Genomic DNA, 11124 nt, shown 5'->3' with positions numbered 1-11124 from the left:
GGAAGTTGCTTTCCATCAGGTGACCCGTTTGCTCGTTTGCCCCCTTATTTCATAAAAAAATGCTGTGAAGGGCCATAATCAATAATGTATTCAAAAGGAGTCCACACCGCCGTTTTTCCATACAAACGTTGTCCCCCTGTTTCCTCCCTGGATGATGCCGGTAGTAAATTTTCTGGTTATTTCCGAAATACTGAAATATCTTACGGAATCCTATATTTTCCAAAATAAAAAGTAGCCTATGTTACTCGTTAATAATGTAGCTTTCGAATGGTGAAAGAAATTTTAAAATCGGTCCAGTAGTTTTTGAGCCTATTCTTTACAATTAAACAAACAAACAAACAAAGAAACATATAAACAAACAAACAAACAAAGTTTACCTCTTTATAATATTAGTATAGATAATGGTATGATAAACGTTTATTCTAATCTATTCTATAATAATAGACTTGTAATGAAATAATAAAATTATTATTAATTAAGCAGCCTATACAGTAATACTATGTTCAGTGAGTAAGGGAGGAAGGTAATTTTAATAACAACATTTGCTCTACCATTCACTATAGCCTCTACAAAAACAGAAAGCAATAATCCTGGAAATGTCAAAAGACAAGCCATATTGGGGAAATATTGGCTACGATAGCTGGCGAGTGTTTGTTCTGATAGCTGTGTAAATACTGGCCGGCGATGAAAAAATATTGCTCTCCGTAATGGCTATCAGTTTTAGTTGGCTGCGGTAGGATTTACCGCTACTTTTAAAGTGGCTAAGATTGGATAGGACTTAGGAGGTATAAAATATTTTCAGACGTATAAAAGTGATATTATTAATTTGACTGTTAAAAGACGCTTAGACATGACACGTTTATTTGAGATTTTTTTTATACATATCTTTTTATAATATTTTTTAAGGTTACTTATCCCATCCCCCATCAATCGTGGATTATCGAGACACAATAGCTTATCTATTGTTATCGCGGCCGGATGCGGCCGCTTAGGGCTTCGTGAATTAAATAATTATTATATTTAAAAAAATAAAGTGATTTAAATAATTAACCTCTGAATACTAAAATACTACTACTTATATTAAATACTTTATTATGTGTTAACTTTCCGTCAGAGGAAAACCACTCAGAACATGGTATGAATTTCAAAATAATATGGAATAACGATGAGATTGACTTTTTTTTCACGCGTTTTACATGACGTTCCCCGCGTTCCATTTAGCGTTAAAAATCAAAGAGAATATATCGCGCAAAACGCCCAAAATAGAAAGCTTTTTAAGCGTTTTGATCGTTTTTAACGCTAAATGGAACGCGGGGATAGACGTTTATTTTTTTTCACTCGTTTCACATGACGTTGACTCTTTTTTCACGCGTTGCACATAGCGGGTATGATGTTCTCGAACACGGTGATGCCCTCGAGGAAGACGGACACGAGGAGGCTCTCGTTGCGCGCGTGAGCCGCTACTGGCGTGTGCCGGAGCGGGGACAGGCCGATGGCGGGAGTGCCGAGCTCCCGGACAAACCGGGAGTCGTTGCCGGCGGGGAAGATGCCGACTAGGTAGGGAATTTTCCTGGAAAAAGAGAAGTTGTATATGGAAATGTGGCACATATCAGTGTTACGAAAAGATAGCAATACTCTGTAACACTGTGCGAAACGGAAAACATAGAAAGCATGTATAGATTAAGATAAAACACTTTACCCCAACATCATTAAAAATATTCACATAACGTTTATTCAAATCCATGTTACTGTCAATCTGATAAGTTGAAAAAACCACTTGAAAAACAATAACAGCCAAATGAAACAACGTAAGCGACGAGTGATAATTTTTACTAAAAAGCGGGAAGAAAATCATAAATCATAATCGATTTAATTTCAGGCAAAAGAGTCTATAGCAGGGGTTCCCAATCAGTTTCAGCGGCGCAGTTGCACGTCAATATTTTGTCACGGTGCCCTACTCTACCTAGCTATTAGGAAGAGCTACATAAATATTTATTTATTTATTTTATTATTTTAACCGTTTATTGCACACAAAAAACATGTAACAAGTTATATTTATAAAGAAAGACGACACAACAGGTACTGCTTATCTCTAAAGAGATTTCTTCCAGCAGACCTAAGAAGAGAAATTTGATCAGAAAACATCAGATAGGGCGTGCACAGATAAACACAAATGAAATATACAACTAAATTATTACTATGATAAACAGTATTATATGTACAACAACAAAAAATATATTAAAATAATAATAATAACATACTTACTACATTATAATACAATATGTATACTATACCATAAACTATATAAATTATAATATACTATAAATAAATACATTCTATATGTATATTTAATAATCATGACTGGATTCAGAATTGAGGTAGTGCTCTTTCAAGCGTCTTTTAAAGACAGTAATAGTGTCCTACTATCACGGATGGCATGGGGAAGAGAATTCCACAATCTGACTGCATGAACAGTAAAGGAGTAGGAAAAGAAGTTGGAGCGATGGGAGGGGAGGGAAAGGTTCGTTCTAACATTAGGTCTACAAGGGACGTCTAAGGATCGTGAGAAGTTAAAACGCTCTACGAGGTAAGAGGGAGACAAAGGGTTATAAAGGATATTATAAAGGAGGGAGAGAATATGGATATTTCGCCGAAGACGAATGGGAAGCCACCTTAGCTGTGACCGAAAAGCAGAGACATGGTCATACTTTTTAAGACCAAAGACAAAACGAATGCAGAGATTCTGCAAACGTTCTAACTTAGTCAGCAACTCTTCGGTAACATCTAAGTAGCAGGAGTCAGCATAATCAAGGATAGGGAAAACGAGTGACTGGACTAGGGAAATTTTAATTTTTAAGGGCAAAAAGTTCTGAAGACGCTTAAGCATGTGTATCGAGTGAAATATTTTCCTACTTACCTCATTGACTTGAGGCTGCCAGGACAGATTGCTATCAATAATTATTCCGAGGTTTTTTGCAGAGTGTGTGTAAGCAATCGGAGTATCGTTGTAAATAACTCTGGGCACATCGTTTAATCTTTGCGTCATGTACCTGCTACCGACAATTATTGCCTGAGATTTGTGGGGATTGACTAAGAGACCAAACGATTTTGCCCAGTCTGCTATACGCTGTAGGTCTGCATTGATGTCCCTGACTGCTACACTAATATCATCAACATGAGAACGACGGTATATTTGCAAGTCGTCTGCGTAGAGATGAAAGTTACATGATAAAATTATTAATGTGACTGTGTTTATAAAAATAGAAAAAAGGAGAGGAGAAAGAACACCACCCTGTGGAACCCCCGCTTCAAGATCACACCAATCAGAGGTAGCCTCACCATGGCGGACCCGCTGCGAGCGCCCCCGAAGATAGGAGTCGAACCAGTCTATCACTGCGGATGATATATTGAGGGAACGAAGGACAGAAAGGAAGATGTCAAAGTCAACTGAATTGAAAGCACTGCTAAAGTCTAGTAGTACCAGGATAGTTATACATTTTTGCACCATAGCTAGACGTAAATCGTCAGTAACTTTTAGCAGTGCTGTAACAGTACTGTGACCAGGGCGGAAACCGGATTGAAAGGAGGAGAGCAAATTATTAGAGGTAAGGAATTGGGAAAGCTGTTTATGGACAATGTTTTCAAGGACTTTGGATAGGTAGGGTAAAATAGAGATTGGTCTAAATTGGGATAAGGAAGAGGGATTAGGGGTTTTAGGTAAAGGAATTACATTGGCACGTTTCCATGCCGAAGGAAAAGAACTCGTTGACAAGGAGTGATTAAAAATATGAGTGAGAATTGGCAAGAGTTCAGGAATTGAAAGGGAAATTATACGGGGGCTAAGGTCATCATTCCCTACAGCAGTGGATGTTATAGCTGTGATATGTTTTTTAACATCATCCTCAGTGACAGGCCGGAACGAAAATGGAATACAGGAGGGGATAGGAAAAGAGGAAATATGGGAAATCGTACGCGCTTTGGTATCTTGGTCAACGCTTACTGGTGGTTTAGAGAAATGGTTGTTAAGAGCGTTTAAATCTACCGTGCTATCTAAACTAACAGAAGACTTTCCTATACCAAGCGACGAAAGGAATTTCCAGAGTTGGGAGGGGTTACTTTGATCAATTGTAGAATGTATGTGGTGTCTTTTTGAATCTCTACACAAGCGACTGCAATGGTTTCGGAGGAACCTATACTTAGCCAAATTTGTCTCAGTTGGTCTTTTTCGATATTGACACAGAGCTCGGTTACGCTTAGCCATCATATTTAATATTTCCTGAGTGAGCCAAGGTGCCGGTGCATATTTAACTTTAACTCTTTTTAATGGAGCATGAGTGTTAAAGATCTGGGTCAATATGTCACTAAATATCGATACTTTTACATCGATATCCCAGGCCGAGTGGACACGAGACCAGTCAGCATTAGATATGTCATGCTTAAGAGCCTTCAAATCCAAACCCTTAAAACTACGTAGGATAAGGAACTTCGGTTTTTTACGAGGTGGTTTGAGCTTAAGGGAAAGGAAAACTAGGTCATGGTGAGAGAGGTTACATGGAAATTGGCCATGGGTTGCGATGAGATCGGATGAGGAGGTGATAAGAAGATCTAGGAGAGAAGGGTTGGAATTGGGAGCATGGTGGGTAGCTGACAGTGGAAGGATACTTAGGTTCAAGGATGAGAGTAAGGAGCGGAGTTTCAAGGCACGTGAATCGGCTTTCAGGAGACATGTGTTGAAATCACCTGCAACTACAGTACAATCGTAATTTGGACTATGTGTGGCTAACAGTGTCTCCAGAGTACTGAAGTAATCAATACGCATGGATGGACTGTAGACCACACAGAGCAATACCCTTTTATGATTTAAGGTGATCTCAACACACAAGTGTTCAATTGAGCACGTGTATCGGCTAGGCGAAGCAGTGATCACTTTACATACAGTGTTACTACGCAAGTAAATGGCCACTCCACCGCCACTCTTACCTACACGGTCGTTTCTAATAAGCTTATACCCCGGAAGAGCATAAGCAGTAGATATAAGAAGAAGAAATAAACACCTTTAATGATTATACTTAGGTAATGAAGGTATATAATAAAAAACAAATATTTAAACATGTACCTGCTTCACCTAATTAATATTATAATTTTATTTTTTTGATATGTGCGGTTTCGGATAAGGATGGAGGATCGACTCACGGGCCGCGGCGCCCCATTTGCCTTTCCACGGCGCACCAGGCGTCGCGGCGCACAATTTGGGAACCCTTGGTCTATAGGGACCATTTTGTTACAGTCACATATTGTGAGTCAACTGATATGCCAGTTTCTTCTTAAACCACAAAAAGAAACAGCAGCTTACTCACATCTTATCCAGCGTGTCCTTGATGGGCTGCCAGTAGATGACTTCGTCTAGGTTGAAGTCTTTAGGCTTGGGGTCTTTCTGTTGGAAATCGAACGTCACCGCCTCTCCCGCTTCCTCGCACCACTGCTTTATCTGTGATTTTTCAAATTCCAAATTCAAATATTTGTATACAAAGTTGGAATTGATTTTTTAACGTCTACATGCCAATCACCAGTTCGGGAAGTAATATAGGGAGTGATAGTAACTTCATGCCATGACTTTAAAGCGTCTAATGCCTGTTTTCACCAACCACCTCCTAACGCTAAGTGGTCCCCTAGCGGCCATTAATATAATTATATCCTTCAAGATTTCGAGAATATTAGTGTGTCACGTTCGTCCTTAGGGCGTAAGAACTTTTGCAAAACATAACTTTTTTTTAATGTGTTTGTTTTTAAAAGATTTTGACCCGCAAAGATCGCTAGGGAACACTTAGCGTTAGGAGACCGTTGGTGAAAACAGGCATAAGTAACCTGATTCTCAAACTGATCGAAGTCCAAGAAAGGAGGCAGTCGCAGGTCGAAGCTGGCGACCATCTTATCGGGAATCACGTTGTTTTGTTCGCCACCCTGGAATTAGGAACAAAAATACCGTTATTTAAATAATATTTCTAGATTAGATTATATAGATTAGATATTATATAGATTTTTCGAAATCCGTCATATTTTTCGATGCAGGGTTCGCTACTAATAACGATTAAAATTTATCTTGTAACTAGCGACCCGCCCCGGCGTCACACGGGTATAAAATATATAGCCACTGAAAAATTTATTAAAATCGATAGCCTATGATCCTTCATGTGATCTACTTCTTATCGGTGCCAAATAACATAAAAATTGCTCCAGTAGTTAGCGAGAAAAGCCCTTTCAAATAATTTCCCCCGTTTTTTCCACATTCTCCTATTAGTTTTAGCGTAATAAAATATAAAGCCTATAGCCTTCCTCAATAAATGTGCTATCTAATACTGAAAGAATTTTTCAAATCGGACCAGTAGTTCCTGAGATTAGCGCGTTCGTTGGGCTATCTAAATTCTAATACTGAAAGAATTATCAAAATCCGTTGCGTAGTTTTAAAGATTAAAGCGACTTTGTTTTATAATATTATGTAAAGATTTCCAAAAAATTCAATCAGTATTATTTGTTTTGTTACTCTTTCTTTAAATCGGTATGGGCTATGGCAATAAATTATGTTCTGGATTGTAAAATAGAGGTAGCTTTATACTTCTTATCCCGTACAAGTATAGTATTATCTTGTATACTCACCCGTAACATGGTAAGATTAACAGATATGACGTCACCGAGTGCCAGCAGATTGGGTTTGCCACTCGCCGCGACCTTCGCCACATACTCCTTACGGAGATCCATGAACTTGTCTATGATGTAGCGGATCTGAAAAAAAAAAACAGTTTTTTCAATGAGCCGGTTAAAATAATGTCGTATTATGAAATTTCAAGGTCACTCATCTTCTCAAAGGTAATTCCACGTAGACTAAAGTGCTAGTAACTTCCAAATTGGCAGTGCCAGAACGGCTCTTAAATAATTAATTTTGCCAAACCCAATAGAGTCATCAGAGAACCCTTTCTACAAGAGAACAAATTAGTAAATATTGAATAAGAATAACCTACTTTTTCTCCACAAGTATTGGGGAACATGAGTGACCCATGTCCAGATTGTCCCCGACATGTCACCTCGATATCTGGAACATGTTAGTTTTAACATTATAAGGCCGGCCATAGACGGACCGCGTCTTGCAGTCGAACCGAAAAAATGCAAAATGCGGTCGCCGCACGGCACGGCGATCTCAGTTTCCATACTAAATTCATATCCGCAATACACGGACCGCTCGAGCGGCGAGAATAAATAGCGGCGCGGCACGCTGTCATATTTTATATCAGAGGTTCCCAAACACCCGGGGATCCACCTGGACCACTTTGGGAATCACTGTTTTACATACTTCGCGGTGCAGCCGCCAAACCGCGCATTTGCGTCGCCGCATATAAATTCAGACTCACGTTTACTTGGGCTGTCTCAAAGCAATAATAATAATTGATCATTGAAGGCTAAAAATAGCAAGTAAAATATTGTAAACAATACTACCATAATGACTAGAAGCACTATTTCATTTTAAAGTTACTTCCCTCTGACAGAACCTTAACACCAGCCACATAAGGAACACTATATAAATACCAAGTAACTGCCGACGGATTAGAAACACAATATTATATCAGTGGATACTCACGCCAAATGCTCTTAGCTCCGTTGTAGACCACGATCTCGTCTCCCGGGCTGCCGGAGCCCTCGTCGATACAGAACCCCACGTTGAGACTCCGGTACGCGTCTGTCTTCACGAACGTTGCCATGCCGTCGAAGCCACCGACTTCCTCGTCTAAAAACAAAATAATTGTGAGAGTTAGAAGCCCTCGTCGATACAGAACCCTACGTTGAGGCTCCGGTAAGCGTTTGTCTTCACGAACGTGGCCATGCCGTCGAAGCCACCGACTTCCTCGTCTAAAAAGAAAAAATATAGTGGAAAAATATGTTACTGCTATCTTTTAACGCGAAAGGCAGCATCACCATCATAAACATGAAACAATAAGTTTCGTTTGACGTTTGACATATTGGATTTTGGTCAGATTATTTACTGTTTGTGCTAGTAGCGCCCTCTGCTTCGGCCTTTGCGTAATATTTACTTTTAAACTTTGAATCGTTTTCAAATAAAATATCGAAAGGCTGTAAAGATTAAGGAAGGTAGGCGTAAGCTGGTAAAAGAGACAAGTAGACATAATCTACTTGTCTCTTTTACCAGCTTACGGAAAAAAATATCTTCAACTATCTGCAATTTTTAAATAGCATTAGTTTACCATTTTGTGGTTTGCTGATAATATTGAAACTACCTATCACGAGTATAATATTATCATCAGGTATTTGAAGACAGACATTTTTTTAGGTTGAGTTGCACCAACTTACTTTAACTGTATTTAACTTTAACTACAATGCAAAATGGCAAATCTTTGTATAAAGTTAAAAATAGACGCCATCAAGACGTCATATTTAACCATAACCATAGAGGTCGACAAGGTTTTGAATACACGTGGCGAAAAAAGGAACTAACGCTGTCATCATACAAAAACGCCATTTTTGACAGTTCTCTTTTACCAGCAGCGCCACCGCCCTCGTTCTTATAAAGCCTTGTCGGACCAGCAACGTCTTCTGTCAAATTCTGTGGTTAAAGTTAAGGTTAAAGTTAAATTAGCCTTAACAATAACCATAACTTTAACTTTAACCACGCCTCTGGTGCAACCCGACCTAAAACTAGGTTGTTTTAGGCTGGTAGCATAAAAACTCAGGTTCCAATTCTTGCTCTATCCCCTACCTGGCACAAAACACAGATGCACCGTCCTCTTCATCTTGATATTGTTCTTCTTCAGCCTCCTCACTGCCTCTATAGTCTGCATGGCATGTGCCTTCATGTCCTGCGAGCCGCGCGCGTAGATCCGACCATCTATGAGGCGCGCCTCGAAGGGAGGATAGTCCCAATCTTGCTGAAAAAGTATTAAGAGGTCGAAAAAGGTTCTGAATAAAGAGAAAATCCTGCCAGAGCACTGTATTTTGCTCTACGATGAAGCAGCATAATTACTTCCTTTTTATTTAATGAAATAAGGGGGCAAACGAGCAAACGGGTCACCTGATGGAAAGCAACTTCCGTCGCCCATGGACACTCGCAGGATCAGAAGAGCTGCAAGTGCGTTGCCGGCCTTTTAAGAGGGAACAGGGTAATAGGGGAGGGTAAGGATGGGAAGGGAAGGGAATAGGGTAGGGGATTGGGCCTCCGGTAAACTCACTCACTCGGCGAAACACAGCGCAAGCGCTGTTTCACGCTGGTTTTCTGTGAGAACGTGGTATTTCTCCGGTCGAGCCGGCCCATTCGTGCCGAAGCATGGCTCTCCCACGTATAAATATATGATATACATACAAATATAAATATTTGATAGCACTTTACAAGACTTTCAATTCCTTTCTAATAGTCAGAGACTCATGGTAGTCAGGGCTCCATAGAAAAGGTATCTTGTTTTTAAGGTATACTTCTCAATTCTTATACTTTTTTACACAGACTGAAAAAGGGGTTGTGTGTGCCGTGTGCGGTTTGTCTACCTTTTGTCAAACAGTCTTGCCCCTTCGGAGCAAAATGAGCAATACTTAACCCGCAAAATGTTCAATGCACAATGTGCAACACTAAAAAGCGATAATGTCAAAATGAGCGACTAAAGTCATGTGTCTAAGCAATTACCCCAGCTACGGGAACAACATCCATGTGTGACAGCAATAGGATGCTCGGCAGCGTTGGTTCCTCGCCCGTCCACGTCATCACCAGCACCGGTTTCTTCGGCACAGGCTCAAACTCCTGAACTGTTAGACCACATTCCTGGGCCTGACGACGGAGGAATGTTAGACATTCATCTGAAAAAGAACGTCTATACAGTGCGCACAGCTTTAAGATTTCCCGGCATAAGTGTAAGAAAAAAGCGCAATGTTAGATTTTCAAGTCTCTTGGCTGTTGACTCGGAGATCGTGTGTTCGATTCCTGCATTGGAAAAAAATATTTTTTAAGTTTGGTTAAGTTAGGTTCGAAGATGATTGGCACATAAAAATCGTCGCGCCTGATCTCTCGTCAGTCGTATCGATCATCCATCCCACTGAGAGAGGGAAACAAGAATGCTCTTGTGCTGCGCATAAACTTGGGCAAGTAACTCCTGCGTAACTGGCCTTCAATGAAATCGACCACCGTCTACGAAACCGTTGTGGTATACATACCATAGTTGACATTAGGGTGTACGCTCGCTATCCGCAGGTACTCGCGAAAGTTGTTGACAGCGGGGTCGCTGCTGTAATCTATTGCCATGCTCACTTACTATCCTTACTTACAGTGACTTTCATTGGCCTACAAATTGTTTACTATTTATATTGCTAGTTAAACCGCAAGTAGGGGAGAGTGTGGTAAAATGTGAATGTGACAGAGTTTTTAAAGAAGTTTTGCGAATTCTACCCTGCGTACGTACCCATAACATTGAAGTTTCAAACATATATTTGAAATTTCATAGTAAGTATCTAAAATATTATGATAACCTAAAAATAATATTATTGAGTTGAGTCAATCCCAAGTTGTTAATTCTTCAAGTGATTGCTAGTTTTAAAAACAGAAATCCTAATTATTTATATATACTTATCTGCTTTTAATAAATTGTAGGAAAACCTTAGATATTTAAATTTGCATCTAAGGTGAATAAAAGTTACGGCTTGGGTGAAATTCAGATATTAAATTCAATAATTGGTTAGCACAGTCATGCTTAACAGCGACCAAATATAATATGCACTGTATTCATTTGAAAATAATAGATTGTTATTAATTATTTTGATGTAGACTCATAAAGTCGAAGTTACCCCAATCTCCCCTACGACCACAAATTATCAGGCGACCACAGGCGTGTCAAACATTTGATAATAATTTAGCACACGCTGAATATGGGACACTGCATCTATAAATCGCCATGATATAATATAATATAATGTTTACTATGGATATAATATAATATTCGAATACACTTACTATCAAATGGATTATAGAATATCTACTAAGCTTCACAGAATGTCTATGGGTTATAATAATAAATTTTATACACAGTGGTTCTGCACATATTTAATAACAGATCTTTCCACTGCCAGAGCAGTCGGCAG

General features: G+C 39.4%; 1 protein-coding gene across 1 annotated transcript; it reads right to left on the bottom strand.

Annotated features, from left to right (window-relative positions):
* Positions 1-1273: 1273 nt before the first annotated feature.
* LOC121733896 (aminoacylase-1-like) lies at positions 1274-10291 on the bottom strand. The gene is made up of 9 exons (XM_042124299.1): positions 10204-10291; positions 9680-9849; positions 8765-8933; positions 7631-7777; positions 7017-7087; positions 6655-6780; positions 5866-5961; positions 5358-5488; positions 1274-1570 (listed from the first exon to the last, which is right to left on the bottom strand). Exons 1-9 carry the CDS (start codon positions 10289-10291, stop codon positions 1366-1368), a joined length of 1203 nt encoding a protein of 400 aa, XP_041980233.1. The 3' UTR covers positions 1274-1365.
* Positions 10292-11124: the final 833 nt, after the last annotated feature.

This window comes from Aricia agestis, chromosome 14 (genome assembly GCF_905147365.1).
Source record: "Aricia agestis chromosome 14, ilAriAges1.1, whole genome shotgun sequence".
Taxonomy (NCBI): Eukaryota; Metazoa; Arthropoda; class Insecta; order Lepidoptera; family Lycaenidae; genus Aricia; species Aricia agestis.
The sequence above is the reverse complement of the archived record's forward strand: the minus strand, read 5'-3'. Positions and strand labels throughout refer to the sequence as shown.